General features: G+C 34.2%; 3 protein-coding genes across 3 annotated transcripts; 1 reads left to right on the forward strand and 2 right to left on the reverse strand.

Annotated features, from left to right (window-relative positions):
• Nucleotides 1–59: 59 nt before the first annotated feature.
• On the forward strand, nucleotides 60–5808 carry LOC123011758 (zinc finger protein 665-like). Its single transcript, XM_044409373.1, has 4 exons — nucleotides 60–236; nucleotides 281–1265; nucleotides 4682–4941; nucleotides 4989–5808. The coding sequence occupies exons 1-4, from the start codon at nucleotides 60–62 to the stop codon at nucleotides 5748–5750; spliced, it is 2184 nt and encodes a 727-aa protein (XP_044265308.1). The 3' UTR covers nucleotides 5751–5808.
• On the reverse strand, nucleotides 5799–18242 carry LOC123011610 (guanine nucleotide-binding protein G(s) subunit alpha). The gene is made up of 6 exons (XM_044409131.1): nucleotides 17445–18242; nucleotides 10536–10703; nucleotides 8581–8759; nucleotides 8272–8522; nucleotides 8093–8220; nucleotides 5799–8031 (listed from the first exon to the last, which is right to left on the reverse strand). The coding sequence occupies exons 1-6, from the start codon at nucleotides 17712–17714 to the stop codon at nucleotides 7885–7887; spliced, it is 1143 nt and encodes a 380-aa protein (XP_044265066.1). The 5' UTR covers nucleotides 17715–18242; the 3' UTR covers nucleotides 5799–7884.
• Nucleotides 18243–20151: 1909 nt separating this feature from the next.
• Nucleotides 20152–23094, reverse strand: LOC123010713 (guanine nucleotide-binding protein G(s) subunit alpha-like). The gene is made up of 6 exons (XM_044407793.1): nucleotides 22681–23094; nucleotides 22458–22625; nucleotides 22228–22406; nucleotides 20868–21118; nucleotides 20694–20812; nucleotides 20152–20643 (listed from the first exon to the last, which is right to left on the reverse strand). Exons 1-6 carry the CDS (start codon nucleotides 22972–22974, stop codon nucleotides 20473–20475), a joined length of 1182 nt encoding a protein of 393 aa, XP_044263728.1. The 5' UTR covers nucleotides 22975–23094; the 3' UTR covers nucleotides 20152–20472.
• Between the last annotated feature and the right edge of the window lie 55 nt (nucleotides 23095–23149).

Below are 23149 nucleotides of genomic sequence, written 5' to 3' on the forward strand. Positions count from 1 at the left end.
TTTGAATCGTCGGTAACAAAGGAATTTTCTGTACCGGCGGCGCAGTAAATGACGTAAAAATGGCATACAACAACAAAAACATGCAATCCAGCGACGTTTTAAATTATTATTTAACAATGAACATTAATAATATTTGTAGAATTTGCCTTGAACGCAACCCGAAATTGATGCCGATATTCGATCCGATCAAGCCCCCACATTTTTCGATTTTGATCATGGCGTGTGCTTCCGTACAGGTAAGCCCCAAACACCACGAATTTCCCTCAAATACCGCTTCCAGGTGCTCGAAGATGACGGTCTTCCCCCTTACATTTGCCAGAAATGTATTTCCAAACTAAACATAGCATTCCAGTTCAAGACTCAGTGCGAATCATCAGACGCCAAACTCCGGCAATGTTTCCAGAATTTTCACAACTTGCCCTCGGCCCCCGACCTGACCGGCTTCATCGACGTGAAAAAAGACGGCGAACATTTAGTCACATTCCCCGAGAACACGAATAACAACACAAACCAGCTGGAACAAGTCCAAGTCAATGAACACATCCAAGAAACAAACGATTCACTTGAACAACCCCAATTGCAACCCTTGCAAAACGTGAACATCGAGCCCACGACTTCATTGCATGACCTCGACAAAAACACCCTAACTGAGCTAAAAATCGAGTTCACCGACTTGAAACACCCAGATATTGACCTAAAAGTGGAGGATTTGGCGTTGATTGGCCTCAACCAGCCAAAATCGGCGAAAAAGCCCACCAAACAGCACCAGTGCGACACCTGTGGCAAAGTTTTTCGGACTAAACCCGGCCTGATCCACCACATTCGGATCCACACCGGGGAGCGGCCCTACGTGTGCCACTTGTGCGATAAGCGGTTCATCAACGGGGGGCACCTCCACACGCACATGCGGACCCACACGGGGGAGAAGAACCACATCTGTGCGGCGTGCACCAAAGCCTTCGCCACTGCCCAACAACTGACAAAGCATACGATCGCGATTCACACTTCGGAGAGGCCCTACGGGTGCACCTACTGTCCCAAGAGGTTCGCCAGTTCGAGTAATTTGAACACACATACGAAAATCCACACCGGCGAGAAAAACTACAGGTGTGACCAGTGCGGAAAGGCGTTTTCGACCAAAGGACAGTTGTACCAACACATGTTGGTGCACACGGGGGAGAAGGCGTTCCTGTGTGAGTATTGCAACAAGAGGTTCTCGCAGAAGGCGCATCTGATCAGGCATCTGAAGACGCATAAGAACCAATGATCTGGTGATGATGTCGTGGAGGTTGGTACTCAAATTCGACTGATTTTTATAAAATCTTTTTCGATTAACGTTTATATTAAACAAAACAATCATGACTACGGTGATAGAAAAGTATTAATCAAATGTTATATAAAGTATTGCGTGATATTTTAACGACGGTCTCTTTTACGCATATTGTCAGAAAAACGGATGATTTATGTCGCTTTAAAACTACAATACATCACAGATAAAAATATTTTACGGCAAACGATGTAATCATAGCGTAAGCATGTACAATAATTTTAAAGAATAACAATTCTTACAAGGTAACTTTTTAAATCGTTCGTTATTTAGTACACCTTGCAACTATTTAACTCTCCTCGGATTCCCGTTTTCCATTTTATATTAAATCTAAACACTGGCTTCTGACTAAAATTAAGTTGACAGCATTGAGTATTGCAGGTCTTTTTATGTCTCTACGTTATTCATTGTTGCCAACATCAGTTTCAAGATACCGGCCACTTGATCAGAAAATTAATTGAATCATATTGCTAGATAAGGATAGGTCAATACAAATTTCAATTGATAAGTAAAGATAGAAAATGAGGGATCAACTGAAAAATATGAACAGGGCATAATTACCTAAAACTTTGCTAAGAGAATAAATGAATACCTCTAGAGAACAAAATAGTGTATTTTATACCATCTTTTTTTTAAACTTAGTTATGCTGTTTTTAAAGAAAAAAAGATTTATTTTAATTTAGGGACACGCAGCAGGTGATATTCATAAACAGTGAGGTCTGGTGAAATTTTTACCAGATCCGGTGATTTTGATTTTTGATGCCAGTTTGTTGAAATTTTTTCTAAAAATTCTAATATCTGGTGAGTTTTTTGGAAATGAAAAAATTTCATACACTAATATTTCCATTATTGGTATAGTAAATTAGGTCAAAAATAAATGACCCTTTTTTGCATCTTTTTCCAACATTGTGTACGTTTTTCAACCAGAAACTTGATTATTTAAACAAATTTTCTTAAAAAAAAACGAACAATAACTAAATTAGCTAAAATAGTTTTATTTATTTTTTACGACAATTTACTTTTGCCTTTTTCGAAAGGTACATTTTTCCGCAACAATCACGATTATTTCGCTAAAAAAAAACAAGATGAAAATTCAACAAATTTGACCAAAAATGGTGATATTTTTGGCTTTCCCGAATGTTTCAGCGATAAAAACAAAAAAAGACAAAAATTTTGTTAAAGGCGACTGAAAAATTATGAAATCGATATTATTTTTTATCACGCTTATTTCGCTAAAAACAAGATGAAAATTCAACAAATTTGACCAAACACGGTGTTCTTTTTGCTTTTACAAGTGTTTCAGCACATTTTTGAGATAAAAACAAAAAAATTGAAGAATTTTGTTTAAGCAGACTGAAAAATTACAAAATCGATATTATTTTTTCACAATTATTTCGCTAAAAATAATATGAAAAATCAACAAATTTGACCAAAAATGATGTTCTTTTTGCCTTTGACGAATGTTCCAGCACGTTTTATCTCAAGATAAAAGCAAACTGAAAAATTACAAAATCGGTATTATATTTTTTATCTTGTTTCACTCAATTTAGTTCGTTTTTGAACAGTTTTTGATTATTTTGTTTATTTCCCTCGATTTTATGAAATTTGACTACTTTGAGCAAAATAATGTCAAAAATAAGGCGAGAAACTACAAAATTTGCTCGACAATTCTTTTCCGAGTGTTTCAGCACGTTTTTGAGATAAAAACAAAAAAAAATAAAAATTTTGTTAAATCAGACTGAAAAATTACAAAATCGATATTATTTTTTATCTTGTTTCACTCGATTTAGTTGGTTTTTGAACAAAGGCTAATCTATTTTGCAAAACATTTTGTGTAAACGCGCCCAAAAATCACAAAAATTAATTGAAATTGATGTTACTTTGTTTATTTCCTTCGATTTTGTTGAGTTTTGATTGTTTTGAGCACATTTAAGTCAAAAATAAGGCAATAAAAAACTTTTAAGCACGTTTTTCGTACTAAAATATCAGGTTTTTCGCACGATTTCGCTACAAGAAACCAAAGAATCAACAAATTAACGCGAAAATTAATACCTTTTTTCGGCGTTTTAGCACGTTTTTCATCTGGAAACACAATTATTTTGCAAAATTTTCTAAAAAAACAAGCCAGAAAACACAGAATTCGGCCGAAAATGACGTCACTTTTACCTTTTTTTAAAGTTTAAACCGAAAAATCCATTTTTTGCCAGATTTTGAGTCAAAAATTACAAAGTTGTAATTTTTACGTAAACTTTCGACAGTTTGGAAAGATTTTAAATCGTAATTTTATAATTTCGTGAAAGTAGGTGTAAATTTCCTAACTTTTTCAACATTTTAACTCGAATCTGGTGACTTTACTTTTTTTGAGCTGGTAAAACTGTTCATAAAGGCGTTGGAAAATTCAACTCGACCCCGAAGTGCGTAATTTGAAAATAAATTTTTAAGATTTTTCATGGATAGACCACACCGGAATTTCAGGTAAGAATATTGAAATCAACATTAAAAACATAAAATACACTAGGCTATTAACGCACCCAAACGAGTTCGTTAATAGCGTTGTTAAAGACGCAAAATAGAAAAGGGTTTTTAGCTTTTTACATTTTTTATTTTATGTCGGCGAATGTAAATTCTTGATCAGTAAATCTAAATCCGCACTCGCACGTCGAATTCAAATCTAGTAAAGAATAAAGTGGTGTTATTTTATATTTTGTGTATTCATAATAATATTCAAATCCACGGTGGATTTTTGTATTAAAGCACCAACCACGCAATTTGGAAACCAAGATCAATAAAAACCATCAGTTACGATATTTGCTAAAATTACAAATTATGTATAATGGAAATACAAAAAAAAGAAATATTTTCTGACTGAACCCCTTCCTTATTAAATATTTTTGCATAAAAAATGTTTGTATTTCAAATTTCAAAGGATAGCAGATGTTTGAAATTTGAATCGAGCTTTAAAGTTCAAAAGCCACAACAATACGAAAGTTGAGAGTGAAACACCTACACCAGTTTTATCCAAACTCCAACATTTGTAACTCCCACGACAATGAAAACGAAATTAGTTTTGAATGGGATTTGCCTAGAATAGACGCAACTAAAAATAGCTGTAAAACATCCTGCAATTGAGTAAAGAAAAAAATTCATTGATGAGCAGAGAATTCGTAGTTATTTAAGTGTCAAGGCACTAAAGTCTTATTTTTTCATTACAAACGTGGGTTTAGTTGCCGAGGTGACAGCCGAGCATAAGAAAAAATCAATAATATCAAAAAAAAATGTATCAGGTGTTGTAAAACAAATTTAAGCATTAAATTAATGATACAATTAAGTATTATTTTTCATAAATAATAATAATTATGATCTGGCTAAAACTGCAACAAAGGGGTGGCTCAAGAAAAAGTTTCGCTTTGACAGCTAACATAACCTCAAAAATGGCTTCCCTCGAAGACTTAAAATTCTACCCGCAGAACCAACTAAACTACTACTACGACACAAATTCGAGCACGATTTGTCGCATTTGTCTCGAAAGATTCCAAAACAATAAAAAAATGTGCAATATTTTCGAAGGAAACGAACCTATTTTCAACATGATTATGTCGTGTGCTTCAGTTCAGGTAAACATCACACCCTTAACCCCCAGACTTGAAACCGGCCCTTTCAGATCCTCCAAGGCGACGGTTTACCCAACACAATTTGCCAGAAATGTCTCTCAAAATTAAACGTCGCTTGGCAGTTTAAATTACAGTGCGAAAGCTCCGATTTGCGCCTCCGCCAATTCTACACCGACTCCACCATCCTGCCCTTGGGTTTCCCCGAAACGGAGAAAAATAACGTCGGGTTTGAACCCCCGGAACCAAGCCCGGACAAAACACCCGAAATAAAGAAACAACCACCAAGTGGGAAAAAACGGCCCAAAGAGAGCAAAATCCACCAGTGCGAGACGTGCGGCAAGATCTTCAACAGACGGGAGTATCTCACCCAGCACATAAGAATCCACACGGGGGAGAAGCCCTACTGCTGCCACATCTGCGAGAAGCGGTTCATCAATTCGGGGCATTTGACCACGCACATGCGGACGCACACTGGCGAGCGCCCCCACGCCTGCTCGCTGTGCCCCAAAGCCTTCTCCACGCGACAGGAGTTGCACAAGCACACGATGGTGCACAACGGGGAGCGGCCGTTCGTGTGCACCACCTGCGGCAAGTGCTTCGGGAGCAGCAGCAATCTGTATTCGCATTTGAGACACCACACGGGGGAGAAAAACTTCACCTGCGAGCATTGCGGGAAGGCGTTTTACACCAAACAGGAGCTGAAGCAGCATCTGGTGATTCACACGGGGGAGAAGGCCTTCGCGTGCAAATTCTGCAACAAGAGGTTTTCGCAGAGTGCGCATTTGCGTCGCCATTTGAAACTCCACGCGTGATTTTGTGATATTTTTTCTGGTCTTTCGTTTAATAAATTAATTCGACGGTTTTTTTAAATAAGACATATTTATTACAGGTCATTTAGTTACATATCTTCATATAATTTCATATTTTATTCATTTATTTATATATTTATAGATACAAGATTCATTACAGGCAGTTTTCACCAAACAGCGCATGCTTTGAATCTCACATTGTGTTCACATATACAATATTGGCAAAACAATAAACAAATAAAATAAAAGAATACTGCTTAGATCAGCTCACAACGATGAATTCACACACATTTGCTCGCGCTCAGGCATTCACACACGCTCGCTGCTTTTCTTCCCATATACCTAGACAAAATTGCTTTTACTGCAGTTGTGCAATAACCCGACCACCGAGGTCACTCTGAGTCACCAGGAGTCAGGAAGAACAGGTTCATGTATGCTATCGGCATATTGACAACCAACGAAAAATGTTTTTTAAAACTTAAGAGATTCCTACAATATGCTGATATAATACAGTCAGCCGAATCTTAGAGTGTGTATATAGTCAAGAAGTAAAACTTTTTTATCTATACATTCAATGACATCGAATATTCTGGCCGGTAAAAGTTTTTTTTTTTTTGAGTAAAGAAAAGAAACGTTTCTACGACTTGACCACAAACTCACTTTTACAGATATAAATATTTATAATTTATTAACAAATATAACATTCAGTAAACTTTTTAAACTGGAACAGTGCAACTCGCCGAAATAAAAAACAAATGAACAAACGCAATTTCATTGTTCCGTTTATTAGACTAGCGGCACATATATATTTTATTATTAATTAGTCACTACCGAACTAATAAAAGCATGAATTTATCAGAGTGATAATCCCGCCGAACCGAACTCACAAATAAGGTAAACTAAAACCGATAAGAACCAATCAGAACGCAACGATTGAGAGACGAAACACACTGATCTATAGTGATGTATTACACTAGTTCCGTACCTTATTTTACAAGTTGGTTTCATGGACATATAGCTAGATTCACACTCTTCTTTGTGCATCTACAGATTGTAAAAATTAAAAGTCTCCATCGCTTACACTATCTGTAGTAGATTAGTAAAACCAACAACTAAACTGGATCTACTCAACTCAAAAACGCGCGCCATACCGTCCATCCCCACCCCCGACTTAAGTACGAATTCTTTGAATTGAGCAGAAGAACATCAGATGGAAACACAAACAGTTGTGCCAAAATCAACTAAATTATTGCACTAGCACTAATCTCAACAAATAATAAAAATAAATACAACACTTTAAGGTTAACATATAAAAAATATATCATTACAAATAATGATTGTTAACTGCGATCCTCGATTTTACTTCTTTTTAAATGAGATTGCACACGAAATTCGACTTTTTTACAAACAATTCATTGATAAGTGTATAAAAAGTTAGATTATCACAATTCCAAAAATATGAATAGAATTCATGAACATATTCACCGATCGTAGAGACGCTTCTGGGACGGCCGCCCCACACACACCCATGATCCTCTACAATAAAAAACGAAAGAGAGCACCATAGCGACCGCCCCCCTGCCCCAATTGTTGCAATTGCCCGGAAACAGGGCGTCAACTTCTTCGTTTGAAAAATCACGCCTCCACTCAACGTAAAACAAAAAATCGGTAAATCAATAACTTATTTGCTATTTTATATGATCTACATAACCACTAATTTGATATCACAATGATGTTCATGACAAACACATATGGGTCCATGAGAAATAACAAAACTCGACAAAAGAGATTATGGCAAATTGACTGAAACTTCAGTGATTTGTACTTTTATCATGATACTCGCGTCTAAAAATGATAAAAAATTGTCAAAACAATTACAATGAAATGCATTAGATAATGATACACAATATACCACGTGACTGACAGAGAACGTGTTACGTTTGCCAAATTGTCAACTTGTTTTTTTACTGACGACACTACTTTAGTATGAAAAAATGAAATTTGCGTTGTCTCAGTTGGTCCTACAGTTTGTTTAGTGTATGTGTGTTAGTTGACAAACGTAATCATCATGGAATCGACTTTTGTTAGTAAGAAAGCGTTGGAGACAAAACAACAGACTAAAAAATGAGGTGGGCGGTTATAAGAGTTCATACTGGCGGAGGTGCATACGCTGAATGATATCACGGCAGTCGTTAAACACTCTCTTGATATTCTCCGTATCAACGGCACAAGTAAAGTGAGGATAACAATAGTGCTTGCCTTCACCAGAGGCTGTACTTATACGCTGAAAAAAAAAACAACAACACCGTTGGATGGCGCCGTTTTCACTTCACAGAGATACTCACCAGGAACTCGTCTCGAATGAAGTACTTGGCGCGAAAAACTTCCGGAGGTTCGTTTGCGTCATTCGCGACTTCCTGGGGCGGCTGATAGCGCGCAAAGTCGGCAAAGTAATCCTCCAGTTTGCTTTTTCCTACAAACACATCGTTTTCACATGAGAAAATTCGGATGAAACCACCACTACCTGCAAGGATTTTTTCCGCGAGCAGATCCTGCTTGTTGAGAAAAAGTATGACGGAAATGGTACGCAACCACCTGTTGTTCCATATGGATTTGAACAGGTCGAGGCTTTCGCGCAGCCTATTTTGGGTGGGATCCTCCCTCAACACCATGTTATACGAGCTACACGCCGTGACGAAGATAATCGCCGTGACGTCATTGAAACATTGGATCCATTTTCGTCTTTCGTCCCTTTGGCCACCGACATCGAACATGCTGCAAGGAGAAATATCGAATTCGGTTTAAATGACAAACCAGATAATTATCTACTTACTGAAAGTTGACTTTGTCAACCTGGAAGAGCGTTTCGAATATGCCGCTGGTAAGTACACGGCAGCGCAGGATGTCCTGCTCTGTTGGAGTGTAATTGGGTTGTTTTATTACACTCACTTGATCAAGGAAGTACTTCGCACAATCTATCAATTGATATTCGTTACTTCTTTCGTACGTAGCCTAAAACACAAACACATCTCAGTTTCATTGAAAAAAATACTTTAAATCATTAATGTATTAATAGAAACGAAACCTGCCACTTTGTTTCAGTGATCATTTTTACAACAAAAAAACTCTTTATTTGGTTTAATTAATACGCAGGTACTCTTTGTTTGTTTTAAGTAAAGAAACAGTTTTTGTTTATTCTAATTAGAACAAAGGAGGTGCAATTGACCATTTTTAAGCAAATGAAGAGTCTTAAAACAAATACTTTTATAAAAATGCAATTTTAAGTAAGATTAACATGCATTTCTCCTATATGGCGCAATACCTGAAAAGCAAACCTTAACTTCAAAAAATCATATCTTAAAAACTACTCGGTATATTATTTTAAAAATTTGGAATCTTATTAATAAAAAGATGCTCTACATGATGGTGACGAAGAAAAAAAAAACTCGTAGGGTTTTTCTTAGATTACTTCGATTTACTTCGAACACTGTTCGAAGAAAACTTTGCCAATATTCAATTTCAAATTGCATATCATTCTAAAGGGTAAATCCATCCCTTTAAAATGGCCTTTATTTGAAGGAAATCGGCCTAATAGTTATTGAGTAATAATTTTTTAAAGTTAAAGTGTTTTAAATTCATTTAAATTAGAAAAAAATTATTTAGTTCAAAGTGTGTGGACTTTTAGAATTTTTTTTAGTGCATTTGATTTGTCTCACTGAGACGAACAAAATGATATAAAATTTGTCAAGTTGTCACGACATGACTTTTTTTTGTCGCCTTGTGCTATTGAAATATGCTTTTTTTTTACAAAGAAACAGAATAATTTATCACATTATTCCATTTTTTACTTTGCTTTTGTTACGCTTGATTTCCACAGATAACAATAAATTTCAAAAATAACTAAGAAAACCTGGTGAAAAAATAATTTTGGAAGAGTTTCAAATTACAAAATTTAATAAACTGGCTAAAATTATACATTAGCGTTTTATTTCTGTCTTATGTATTTTAAGTTTATGAAAAATAAGCCATTAGGGCGTATTCAAGCCACCTGTTTTTACTACAACAACAACTTTATCAAACTATGAAATTTTTTTGAAAATCAACTAAATGAAAAATTATTAAATTTAATAATATGACGAAAATCAATATTATAAAGAGTGAAAAAAATATGGAACCAAGCGCAAACTAAATGATGAAATAGTAAGTTACATGCGAAGTCGAAAAAATTACTTCGAGAGGTTTGTATACTATTTTATACGTAATCTCATTTCTTGAAAAAAGTTAATGCACTGACTTAGCTGCTATGCACATTGAGTTTTTGGATCGTAATCTTGGTAATCCCTTATAAGAGCTTCCCGACCACGGCATGTACCAACAATTTCCCAATTTCAAAAGGGTTAAAAATTGCCATACTACTATAGTGACTGTGAAAAGTGAAAAGTACTTACTATAAAAATGTACAAATTCACAAAACTTAAAAACAAATTAAAAAAAAAAAGTCACATTTTTATAATTTATTTCGCTGTTCCATATTTTTTGCACTCCTAAACTACACGACATAAAAAATGCACCACCTACAAGATGAAAGAGTTGCAGACTGTTCTGTCTTGGCAATTCGCTCTTCATTCAAAAAATCATCCATTTCTTATAAAAATCTTCACAAGAAGGAAATTTTTGTGGTACATTTTTTACGATACGCAGTGTATAAATCGTCCATTACTCTTCCAATTACCAACACATCGCAAAAAAACTCCATTCCAGAGCGCATAATCGAATGTTTTTTTTTACCTGTACACCTTTGTCTTTCCAGAGAGCCTCTGTGTGTTCATAAAACTCGGGTGGGTAATCGAAGTCGGGACCAGTCGCGCAATCCTGAATCCAGTCCACTCGGGCTTGATTCTCTGGCTTTTCTAATGGCACGGGAGGAGCCAAAGTCGACATTGCTCCCGTTATTGTCTAGAAAAAAAAAAACAGTTTTTAACACTCGGAAGAAAAAACACAATCTAAAAACGGGGTTACTTATGACTCATTTTGTCCCACCTTCCCCTATTCTTAATATTAAAAAACAAAGTGCAAAACAATTACTGTCAATACTAGAAGTCGGAATTTTGCTATTTTTAAATACTTAAAAGAAAAAAACGAAAATTAAAAAATAGCACCACATATACAGGGTGTTTAGCTAAAGAAAAAAATGTGGAGAAAAATACTCAACGGCAAAAGGGTAAAGAAACCATTTTTTTTTTCTTAACGGCAAATGAGGTATTTTCTTGAATTAAAAACTGGCTATTATTGACTATTCATAAAACTAATAAATCTTGAATTTGTAAAAAAACTACTTAGCGTTCAAGTTAAAAAAAACTCTCAATTTGTATTTATTTATTTGCGGATTTAGAAAAAAATTCAATTACTTAACGTACATAAAAAATCAGTTTTCTGAAAAAAAAAAAAATTAGAATATCTACAATCAATAAATTATTTCCACTAATTTTTTTTTCGCCCCACGAACCCATGGAGAATAATATAATAGTACATGGGCAATACACAAAATGTGTCTGAGAAAACGAATAAACTTCATAATTTTTTGGCGACTAACTTTTTTTGTACAAAACAACTTTTTAGTATAGTATGTTTTCCAATGATAATAGAAATAACACATCTTATTATTTTTCTTCAGCGAATTAACAAAAAATTACCATTTATTATAATACATAACATAGTAAAAAAAAATCCGAAAAAATTCTCAAAAAAAAAAGCGAACAATAACCAAATTAGCTAAAATAGTTTTATTTATTTTTTACGAGATTTTACTAAACAGGGTTGAAAATGACAATTTACTTACTTTTTCGAAAGGTACATTTTTCCGCAAGAATCACGATTATTTCGCTAAAAACAAGATGGAAATTCAACAAATTTGACCAAAAATGGTGTTAGTTTTGCCTTTCCCGAGTGTTTCAGCGATAAAAACAAAAAAACAAAAAAATTTGTTAAGGCCGACTGAAAAATTATTAAATCGATATTATTTTTTATCACGCTTATTTCGCTAAAAACAAAATGAAAATTCAACAAATTTGACCAAAAACGATGTTCTTTTTGCCTTTTACAAGTGTTTCAGCAAATTTTTGAGATAAAAACAAAAACATTGAAGAATTTTGTTTAAGCAGACTGAAAAATTACAAAATCGATATTACTTTTTTCACAATTATTGCGCTAAAAATAAGATGAAAATTCAACAAATTTGACCAAATATGATGTTCTTTTTGCCTTTTACGAGTGTTCCAGCACGTTTTTGAGATCAAATTAAAAAGTGGCTATTATTGACTATTCATAAAACTAATAAATCTTGAAATGAACCATTTGTAAAAAAATTACTTAGCGTTCAAGTTAAAAAAAACTATCAATTTGTATTTATTTATTTGCGGATTTAGAAAAAAATTCAATTACTTAACGTACATAAAAAATCAGTTTTCTGAAAAAAAATTAGAATATTTACAATCAATAAATTATTTCCACTAATTTTTTTTTCGCCCCACGAACCCATGGAGAATAATAGTACATGGCAATACACAAAATGTGTCGGAGAAAACGAATAAACTTCATTATTTTTTGGCAACTAACTTTTTTTTGTATCAAACAACTTGTTAGTATAGTATGTTTTCCAGTGACAATAGACATAACACAAATTTTTATTTTTCTTCAGCGAATTAACAAAAATTAATAACATTTATTAAAATACATAACATAGTAAAAAAAATCCGAAAAAACTTAGATGCACAGAGAAAAAAAAGTTTTTTATGGCAAACGCTGATCTTTGTGTGATTATTACTTTTTGATATAAAGTTAAAATATACTTTTATGGGGTTCACCCTGTATATTGTTTTTAAACTCGTATTTTTATCACTCCTAAAATTTTGTTTTCTCTCTCGCTTCCGATAAAATTGCCAGTGTCGTCCTCCGATTCTTTGATTAAAAGCAGCTGGACGCAATTACCGCCGATGTTGAATTTTTTCGTTATGAAACACGCTGCCAATTTCAAAGTTTTTACATACAGACAACACCGTAAACATTGTCGATTTAATTATAGAATTCCCGCCCTCGCTTTTGATCACATTATTGTTTTATTTTATTTTTATTGTTGCTTGTGATCTTGTCACACATTCACCACTAATAAAAAAAAAGTGTTATTTACGAGATTAAGCTTTTGCCAACTGGAAGTGTAGTAAAAAATTTGATAGAGAAGGAAAGTACATACATTTTTAATGTTTGTTGCTAAATTTAAATACTGGCAGAGTTTTTCCGTCTCGATCGTGAATAAGTTGGCCCAAGAGAAATTTTTATTCTAGTCCGTGTTACCAGAAGGAAATTAATAAGCAGTTTGCATACCAACTTTCACTGGTTGTAACCGAATTGGGTCATTTAAAAAATTGATAAAGGGATGAAATGAAGGTTTTTGAAACGTCGAGTCATGATTTAAGACAAATGTCAATGGTAAAACAACGAGGAAAAAACTAGTTCTACAAAATGTCAGCATGTAGTGGCACACTTTTGATTTTCGGCTGATTTTTGTAATTGATAAAGGAATGCAATTATGTTGGAAGAATCGGTTTTGTAACATTGTGATAAGCGGGTCATGATCGCCTTGTCTATTATTCAATAATACCCGGTGTTTCATCAAAAATTTATTTGACAAAGAAAATACAGGGTCGCATGGAAAACCAGTCAGTGATAAGTGATAAATTTATTGCTAAATCATGTTTGAGGAGGGGAAACAATGAGATGTGATAAAAAATCGCTCTGACCCAAAAGATTGCGGTGATTCATTGCGATAGTGTTTAAAAATAGATAGACAGTCTATTTTGTATCAAATTTTGTTTATTTAGTAATAATACACTAGATTTAAGTTGGTCTTATTGTCATTATTGTTACTGTGAAGGTCGTGTTAAACTTGACACACTTGATGAATGGTGTTAAGTCACAAATACTGATGGTGGAGACAAATGACAGAAACTTGCTTTATAAAGCAATTAAAACAAGTTTTATTAGCTCACATATTACTAGTTTATTTTTGTATCAAATTAAAACAAAAACCGACTTCATAAATATGTTAAGAATGTACCTCCAGAAATGTATTTATTAACAATTTAATTTTTGGACATGCATTAACTGCACGGCGATAATAATAAGTGTTTGTTAGAATCATGTCCTTCGGATAAATTGAACTTACATGATCCTTAATGAACAGTTTTATGATAAATTTGCTTCAAACTATAGACACTAATATGTAGTAATTGTAAATATTAAAATGTCAAACAGCAATTTACTACAAAAATGAATAATAATAATACATATAATAATAATCATAGAGTGCCCCATGTACTTAGTTACAAAAAATACAATTTTTTATATGAAAATTGAATCATTATTAAATATTAAATAATTATTTGATGACNTGATGACTAAATTATTAATTCAGACTATACACTATAACATACGTTTTTTGATAAAAGTATCGCTTAGGATATTAAAACATGAAAAATACCAACCAAAATTGATAATTTCCATTATTTCCATTATTGTTTTAGTAGGGTTTCAAACTGTTCAATTATGTATATTTAATGTAAATAATGTTCAACAGAAAAATTAATTCAAAACACCAATATCTTTGGGTAGAATATATTTTTAGAACATTTTTTTCATGGAGTGATAAAATTATTACCAAATTTGTTTTGGAAGCTTATTCCCATTAAATTGGTGCACACCCCCCGTATACCAATGCCGACTTTCCGCCCCTTTTCACCACCGTTAACAAGGGTGGCAGTCAATGAGGTGTAAATCTGGATTCGATCAAACTTTACACTGAATTAACAAACCATAAAAGTGTCACATTTTTTATTGTTGTACTATTCGAAAATAAATCCAAACACCCCCGTATAAGGATGAGTTGTTTGAATTATATTTATTTAATAGAAACATATTAACTAAAAATAAACTCACTTTTATTTTCCTGGAAATAAAAATCGCGTAAACAAACAAATGGAGAGAGAAGACAGGATATGTGACGTGAGAAAATATTTTAAGCTGTCAAATATATCACCTGTTACAATCTTTTGGTCCCACGTAAAATTAAATATTAAACTTTTTTTTAAAACCGACTTTTCTAATGTGTGTGTTTGGAAAGCTAGATGGTTAATTAAGATTGATTATTTTTTAATGCCAAGTGGGAAAACAAATTTAAATACGATTACAAATTTCGCAAATATTTTTTCACTAAATATAAAATATGTATTTGTAGGAATAAAATCTAAACCGATTTTGTATTGATTACACGGGAATTTTTGCCTCAAGTGAACACCCTGTATAAATTTAATAAAACGTGACAAAATACCAGTCCCAAGTTTTTTAAATGTCTAGAAATAGACATAAATGACCCAGTTTCTCGTATATTTATATGAAATAATCTCCGAGTAAAGTCTGAAAAATGATATTTTAGTTGAAAATTCGTTATTATAAAAAATTGTTTCTAACAAATTGTTTCAGCATTTCTGTGCCGCCCACTAGGATTAGACAAATTAGATATTTTTATCATTTTTAATAAAACAAGTTCAAAACAAATTTTTTTCCTTAGATTGGTAATGTTTTTTTTATTGGTTGACGAGTTAAATTTAAAGTATTTCCTTTATACAGGGTGTCCCACGAGTCCAATATCTATGTTATTTGCCAACGGATTTTTATGAAATTTAAAATGTAAATCACTTAAAAGGTGGAAATAATAATATAATAAATAAAATTACCACATATTTTCTCAATTTAAAATTAAACGAAACCATTATTATATTGTTAAGTACTAAAAGTAGACCTACACACGAAAAATTAACTAAATCACTTATCTGAATCAGCAAAAATACGTGGATTATGTTGTTAAAATTTCGATCAATTTTTTTAAAGAATTTTCTCAAAGTAAACTCTAAAACGTCTCCAAGTAACATTTTGTACAACCCTGAGAACCTGTAGTAAATTAAGTTAGAACACCTTTAGAACTTTTAGAACCATTAATGCCAATGGTGGTACCTTCGAGCATCTTTTGTTATATTGAACTTGTTAGTCCAATAAATGCGGTTCCTAAATTATGTTATCAACTTTTTGAAGTTAGAGAGACAAAAAACGTCAAATACAGAGTGCGCTAGAACTCGCGCCCCAGAGAAAAATATATCTTACCATATAAGGTGAGATACCAGGAACATGGAAAAAATGTTAAAAAAATTTTATCTATCAAAATTTCGAAGTTATGAGGGTTTAAAGTTTGCACTTTGACTCTATTTATTTCTGTTTGAAAAAAAATTTTTCAAGTTTTTTTGCTATAGGCTATTAAAAGAGGAAACAAGGAAGCTGTATCCTGAATTGTAACTCTGTTCAATGTTATTTGTGGCAAAATTTTTGTGCCTTTACTAAATAATTGTAATACTAAATAATTGTAAAAAAACATATACAAGATCATCAGTATCATTAAATAGATATAAAAAAATGTCACATGTCAAAAAAAATGTCAAAATTTTTTAGATAGAATTTTTTAAACATTTTTTTCATGTTCCTGGTGTCTTACCTTACTTGAAAATTTTCTCTGGGGCGCGTGTTCTGGCGCAACCTGTATAATAGTTTTTATATTAAGGCGCATCGAAGTAGTCATTGAAAGGAATCATTTTAAGATGGCAACCATGCGAAAATTCAAACAATCCCAACCTCAATCTTCCCTAAAAATTATTTTCTCAAATAAATATGTGTACTCCAGTTTTTGAGGTAGCAGAAAATAATTAAAATTAACAACGTAATTAACATAGGGTGAAAAACAAAGATTCTTGTCATTATTGATGTGATTAACTTTGTTCTGAATGACATTAAAATGACACTTTTTGTGTGAATCGGCCTTTAAATTAAAGATACATTTAGACTTCTACAACCTACTTGATGCACATTAATATGAAAAAGGGTATATCAATGTCATTCTCGCCCAACAGCCAGGGGTGACCAAAATTTGGTAAAATCGTTTTTTTTTATTTGCATCTACAGCCACTTTTAACACAATTTTATTCTTTTTTCTTGTAAGCGAGACCCCTTTCAAGGACAGATTTTTTCTTATGGCTCTTTTTTATTAGCGATTAAGTAATTTAGCATTTTCAAAAGGCATGTTAAAATCACATTTTAAAAACTAGAGTTGTTTTAATAATGTGATATTAATCTCTAGCTACTAACTTCGTTAGAATTTGTTGGCAATTAAAGGAATTTTAGATGCGAAAGTCTTAGGTGGGACACCCTGTGTACTTTTCAAAAAAGAAAAGATAATTTGGGGAATGGGGAATAAGACAAGAAACAAAAAGAGGATAGCCTGTATGAAAGAATAAATAAACAACCTATGCTAATTTGATTTTGTACCTAAATATAGACGGCTTCTATTTATTTCTTAGCTCTCTGGAGTCAAATTAGAAAGTACTAATGCTGCGTTTTAATTAAATTGAGTTATATTAAGTTATATTGAGCCACCCTGTATATAATCGCAAGTTTCATTTGTGTTTATCATTTTCTTGATGACATGTATACATTGTCACCAACATTGCAAAAAAATATTGCAAAAAAACTGGGTATAGAAATGAGTGCTTTAATGGGATTATTATAGTTTTTTTTTTAGATTTGATGACCGTTACGTACAATAATGGCATCTCTGATGTTTTTCTTGATGTCTTCAATCTTCTGTTTCTTTTCCCTTTCGCTGAATCCGTTGACGTGCAGAATCCGCATCTGCTTGACGATGGTGGACTTGCCGGACTCGCCGGCCCCCAGGAGCAGGAGCCTGTGCGTGGCCCTGTAGACCTGCTTCTCCTTGGCCAGCTGTCTGTTGATGTGGTCGTTGATCCTCTTCTGGCTCCTGATGTCCTCTGAGGAGGCGGCGGCGGCGTCCCTGTTGCCGAAGCAGCCCATGGCCGCCAGAGGGGACCACCAGCAATCAGCCCCCTTGTCGGCGGCCACAGGGCCGCACTCTGGACCCGACGCCACCGTGGCTGTCCTCGCCCGCCGCGCTCAATGCTCAGCACCCGATCATAGCGGCCCAAGGCCCCCGGCCCCAGTCACCAGCGGGGGCCCGCCATCACGCCTGCTATTTTTACTAAGGACGGATGGCCCCACTACATCCAGCCGGACCAAAATAGCGGACGACGACGATGACCACCACCACGACGACGACGACACTACTCACTCGGGGACGGGAGACTCGCCGTACACCACCCTTGGAGGTCCGATGGCCGAGCGGCCGCCACCACCACGCACCGACACCAACCGCCGCCCGATGCCGATTCCACGCGACCACCGCACGCCCCACGACACAGGAAATGCACCGATTTCAACACTTTGAGGACGTCGCCTGAGAAAAGACGGCCGAATTTAACATGTCCGCCGACGACGACACCGACTGACTCGCGTTCTGGACGGCCTTGGCGAGAGCGGCGCCACCGGCATGCTTGCTGTCACAACACTGCGCATGCGCCGACCGATACGCCCGCACGAACGCCAAATTTAAACACCAACACTTAACAAATTACGACCAAAAGTGGTAAATCTTCAGCTAAGAAGAGAAAATAACTCGTGACCAAGACAACGCAGTGCTGCTGGTGATACCAGACTGCAAAAAGTGCAATGTTAGGGAAAAAAGTATATCAAAGTCGGCCACCTACCCAATGAAAAGTGATAGACAAATGCTAATTGATTATACAGATAGAAACAGTTAAAAATTTAATGTGGCAACGTTGTCTACAACAACAATGGCATTAATTAATTTTCTTGAAAACTCAGTAACCGTCTCCTAGACAATAAATTTTGTTACCATGACGACAGCTAATTTTAATACACAGTGTTGTAAAATCTACAAACAGTATTTTTTTGTTGTGAACGTATGTCTCATGGCAGTTCGTATGTTAGCTAGATGTCAAAAAATTATTTTATAAAAATTAAAATATTGGAATTATTCTATGAAACTTCTTAAAACACAAAAATGAGATGTTGGTGTTTATTCATACAAATTGTTCATCACGGTTTGCTGTCACAATTTACATAAAAATTATTTTGACATTTATCATTTGTCATTACCTTCCGCAGACACACGTTTTAAATTTCTACGCTTGCTTGATAGACCGACTTTTTGATCGCACTGTACAAGTGGACAAAAAGTATGGAACCAAGCGTTTTTTTTAATCATTTAATAAAATAATTAAAATTTTATTTTCATTTTGAATTATGCAATTTTTCTTTTCAAAATGGCAACATACAGCTACATTAAAAAAAAAACGGGAAATGAAATTTTTCCAAATTTAAATTCGGTTCTGGTTGACAATTGTCAACTTGACAATACCAACTTGTGTAATGCTGCATTTAAGTGAAGTAGAGAAAGCCAGAGTGGTCGCTTACCTGGAAAATGGTGAGAAAATTATTAATTTAGCGGCAAAATTTAGAGTGTCATCAAAATATTTTAACCTATTTACACGTCCACACCATGGAAAAATTGAAAAAAAAAACTCTATTTTTTTTATATTTACCGTTTTTTTAATGAAGTGTGTATATGAAATTTTTTTTATTGTAATCCTTGCAGCACATCCTTTGTAAAAAAAAAAGTTTTATGGTGGGTTGCATTAACTAAAAAAAATTTTTTTGCAGAACAAGAAAATTTCGAAAATTTTTATTCTTGATTAAACGTCACATTTTTATAAAATTCGGGTGACTATTGTTTGTGAGAAAAAAATTTGTTGAATTATTGGTAATCCTAATATTTGTTATATCAGCAGATTTGTTAAATCAGCAAATTAATGACAATTACTTATAAAAGTTTAACGTTTGAGTTTGAAAGTCAAGGTTGCCAAACTAAAATTTTAAATTTGACAATCATTTACAGTCACCCGGTACTTACGTTTTTACTTGAAAACATGCTTTTTTGGTTTGTTTTAGCAAAATCTTGCAATGAACAATATTTTATTATTATTATTATATTATCATTCATCAGTTTCTCAAAAAATTAAAAGTTTAAACAAAAACCGTTTGGTTCCATACTTTTTGTTGACCTTGTATATTTTTTTTAATTTTAAGATACTGATAGACAAAAGCAAATATCCATCATTGAAACGATTACCTAAAGTGAAATATGGAACTTATTAAGAATATTGTGTGAACTGAAGAACTTGAGACAAAAAGTTTTCTTGTAACGTGTTTATGTACGTATTTGAATTAAAAACGGCGTAAATTGGCTTTTTGCTTTCCGTCTCCAAATTTTATTATACTCTTTTTTGGTGTTTTTTACTTCTATCTTCCCTTCATTAAAATATAACGAAAAAAACAGTCTTTGGCAAATATGGAGGTAGAAAAACCACAAATGTGCGTTTAGCAGCAGTTAATTTATTGACTTATTTATTAGCGTGAGATACTCAACTACCGGGCAATGAAGATTGGTCAGATCTTCACAAGAGAAAACAATAAAAACTAAATTAAGGCACAAAGAATTTTGTCCAGATTTTAGTTCGTGTGAAGGCACGAATAACAGTATGAGAACAAAGGAAGCATTTCTAACAAAAAATTCGTTTCAACAAGTATCACATTCAAATACTGAATCAGAAACTGATCAGACTATATAGTTATTTGCTTTAAAACATAAATAATAAAGTGGAGAACAAATAACAAATGCTTGTAAGTACCACAGTTACATTAAATCATGTTCGATGAGATGCTTGATTTGAATGTTTTTGCGGCAGTCGTCAAAGACCGTTTGACACACATCAAAGACTCTTTTGACGTCATCAGTGTCTATCGCACAGGTGAAGTGGGGGTAAAACCGGTGTTGCAACGATTGATTACTCAATCTGCTGATTTTCTGAAAGCCACTAATGAAAACACAGAAAATCATCAAAAATACAAACACACCTCAAACTCGTTTTTTATAAACTGTTTGGCTCGGTTCACTTCGGGATGCTCCCCACGTTCCACTTGCGACGGTTTGAAGTCTTTATATTCAGGAAAATAGTCCTCGAGCTTACTTCGACCTGCAAAATTGGCCCCGTTAATTGAAACGAATTTTTTTTTTTTTTTAAATTCAACCTGAAAGGATTTTTTCCCTGAAGAGATCCTGCTTATTTAAAAATACTATGACGGAAATGCGACACAACCACCGATTGTTCCACACCACTTTAAACAATTCGAGACTTTCCTTGAGACGGTTTTTGGACGGATCTTCACGCAAAACCAAATTGTAGGAACTACAAGCTGTGACGAAGATGATGGATGTCACGTCGTTGAAGCACAAAAACCACTTGCGGCGCTCGTCCCTCTGCCCACCCACGTCTATGATCCTAAAAAAAATTATTATATTTTATTTTTTTTAAGAACGAAGCGTTACGGGAGTTAGGGACTAAAATTGACAAATCAGGTTGCTCTATTTCGCACCACGGTACAAGCCTTATTTACATTGAACTATAGTGCGATCAAAAAGTCTTTCTATCAAGTAGGCGTCCTAGTTGAGGACGTATGTTGCATGGCAGTTCGTATGTTATCTGGATGTCAAAAATTATCTTATAAAAATTAAAACATTGAGCTAATTAAATTGAATTATTCTATGAAACGTCTCAAAACAAACTAAAATTAGATTTTGTTGGTGTTTATCCATAAAAATCGTTCACCACGGTTTCCTGTTATAATTTACATAAAAATTATTTTGACACTTCTCATTTGTCATTGTGACATTCTATCTTCTACAGACATACGTTTTAAATTTCTACGCTTGCTTGACAGACAGACTTTTTGATCTCACTGTACAATTACCAAATATTTTTTAAAAATCTCTAATCTTTGACATTATTTTTGAAATATGTCATAATTTTTTAAGTTAAAGTGTCGTTTGTTGGTGCACGATTTCAGCATTTTGGTGTAGCATAATGACAGAACAACAACCAGTTCTGTCGAGAAAGTTTAGCTATTATGTATTCCAAAAGAAAATTTAAGTCCTTTTTTATGTTCTTGTTTTATTTTTAAGTAAACGTAAGATTCATCGAATGTTGTTTTTGTTCTTAATTGAATTTGTAGACACTAATTTATAGTAAAATGCCAAAAAACAAATAACATTGAAATTTTCTTCGTTTTTAAAATTACCCCTCTACAGTCGGCAACCAATTTTACACAATTCTAAGAATTTTATTGTGTAAATGGGGCGGCCGATGCCGATACCACCTACTTCGTTCTAAAAAAAACACACTATACGAAAACACACGATCAAAGTGATCTGTGACTTAAAATTAGGTTGGCAACATTGAATTTCTACTCAATCACCAACACCATTGAAGCAAATTTCCTATCAGAGTGACCGGTGACTTTGACATTAAGTTGGTAACACCGAATTATTAGTGATTGTGTCAAGTGACGTAAATGACAATTAAACTTAATTTTATGAAATTTTTAAACTTACTGAAAATTAATTTCTCTAACTTGGAAGGAAAGTTCGTAAATACCCGTAGTGAGGACCCTGCACCTTATAATATCCTGATCTGTGGGCATATAATCGTCTCTTGCAATTTCATCAATCTTTTCTAAAAAATACTTGGCGCTGTCTACCAACTGATATTCATTACTCCGTTCAAAAGTGGCCTAGAATCATAATTTTAGAAAAAGTTACTCATGATGTGGGGGGATTTATGCCTGGACTCCTTTATCCTTCCACAAAAGCTTGGTAAACTCGTAGAACTGACTCGGATAGTCAAAATCCTGTTTAGTTGCATTATCTAGAACCCACGCAGCCATTGCCTCATGCCTCTCGTTATCTAATCTGACTGGTGGGCTGATCTTGGGCATTGCCCCAAGTATGCTCTAAAACAAAAAATGGGGCAAATCAGCCCCAATCGCCCCCACACCCCATACTTACAACTATCGCATCGACGAGATTATTCCTAATATCGTCCCGTCTTTGTCTCCTAACCGTATCACTGAATTTATCAACGTGAATGAGCTGCATCTGCTTGATAATCGTCGACTTGCCCGATTCGCCGGCCCCCAACAAGAGCAACCGGAGCGTCTTGTTGAACTCCTCCTTGTCTTTAGCAATCTGCTTGTCGATGTCATTGCTACGGCGCTTCTTGATCAAATCGTCGGGGTTTAGGGGGTACCAGCACGGCAAGAATGGAAACAAACACGTACAATCCTGTTTCTTGCTAGTCATAGTACATTCTGAATCTTAAATCTAACTGATTTCGATCGTATCACTTCGCCACTTTTCTCAACAATGCAAATAACAAACCGAAAACAATAAACAAATAAGTTAGGTTACTTGACGTGTCAATGTGACAGTTGACGCAAAAAATCCCTAGAAATTCGGGGCTTGGTTTCATGACGGG

The sequence above is a fragment of the Tribolium madens genome, unplaced genomic scaffold, assembly GCF_015345945.1.
Source record: "Tribolium madens isolate multiple individuals breed KSU strain unplaced genomic scaffold, Tmad_KSU_1.1 Scaffold_91;HRSCAF=231;Tcas5.2_LG7, whole genome shotgun sequence".
NCBI classification, from domain to species: domain Eukaryota; kingdom Metazoa; phylum Arthropoda; class Insecta; order Coleoptera; family Tenebrionidae; genus Tribolium; species Tribolium madens.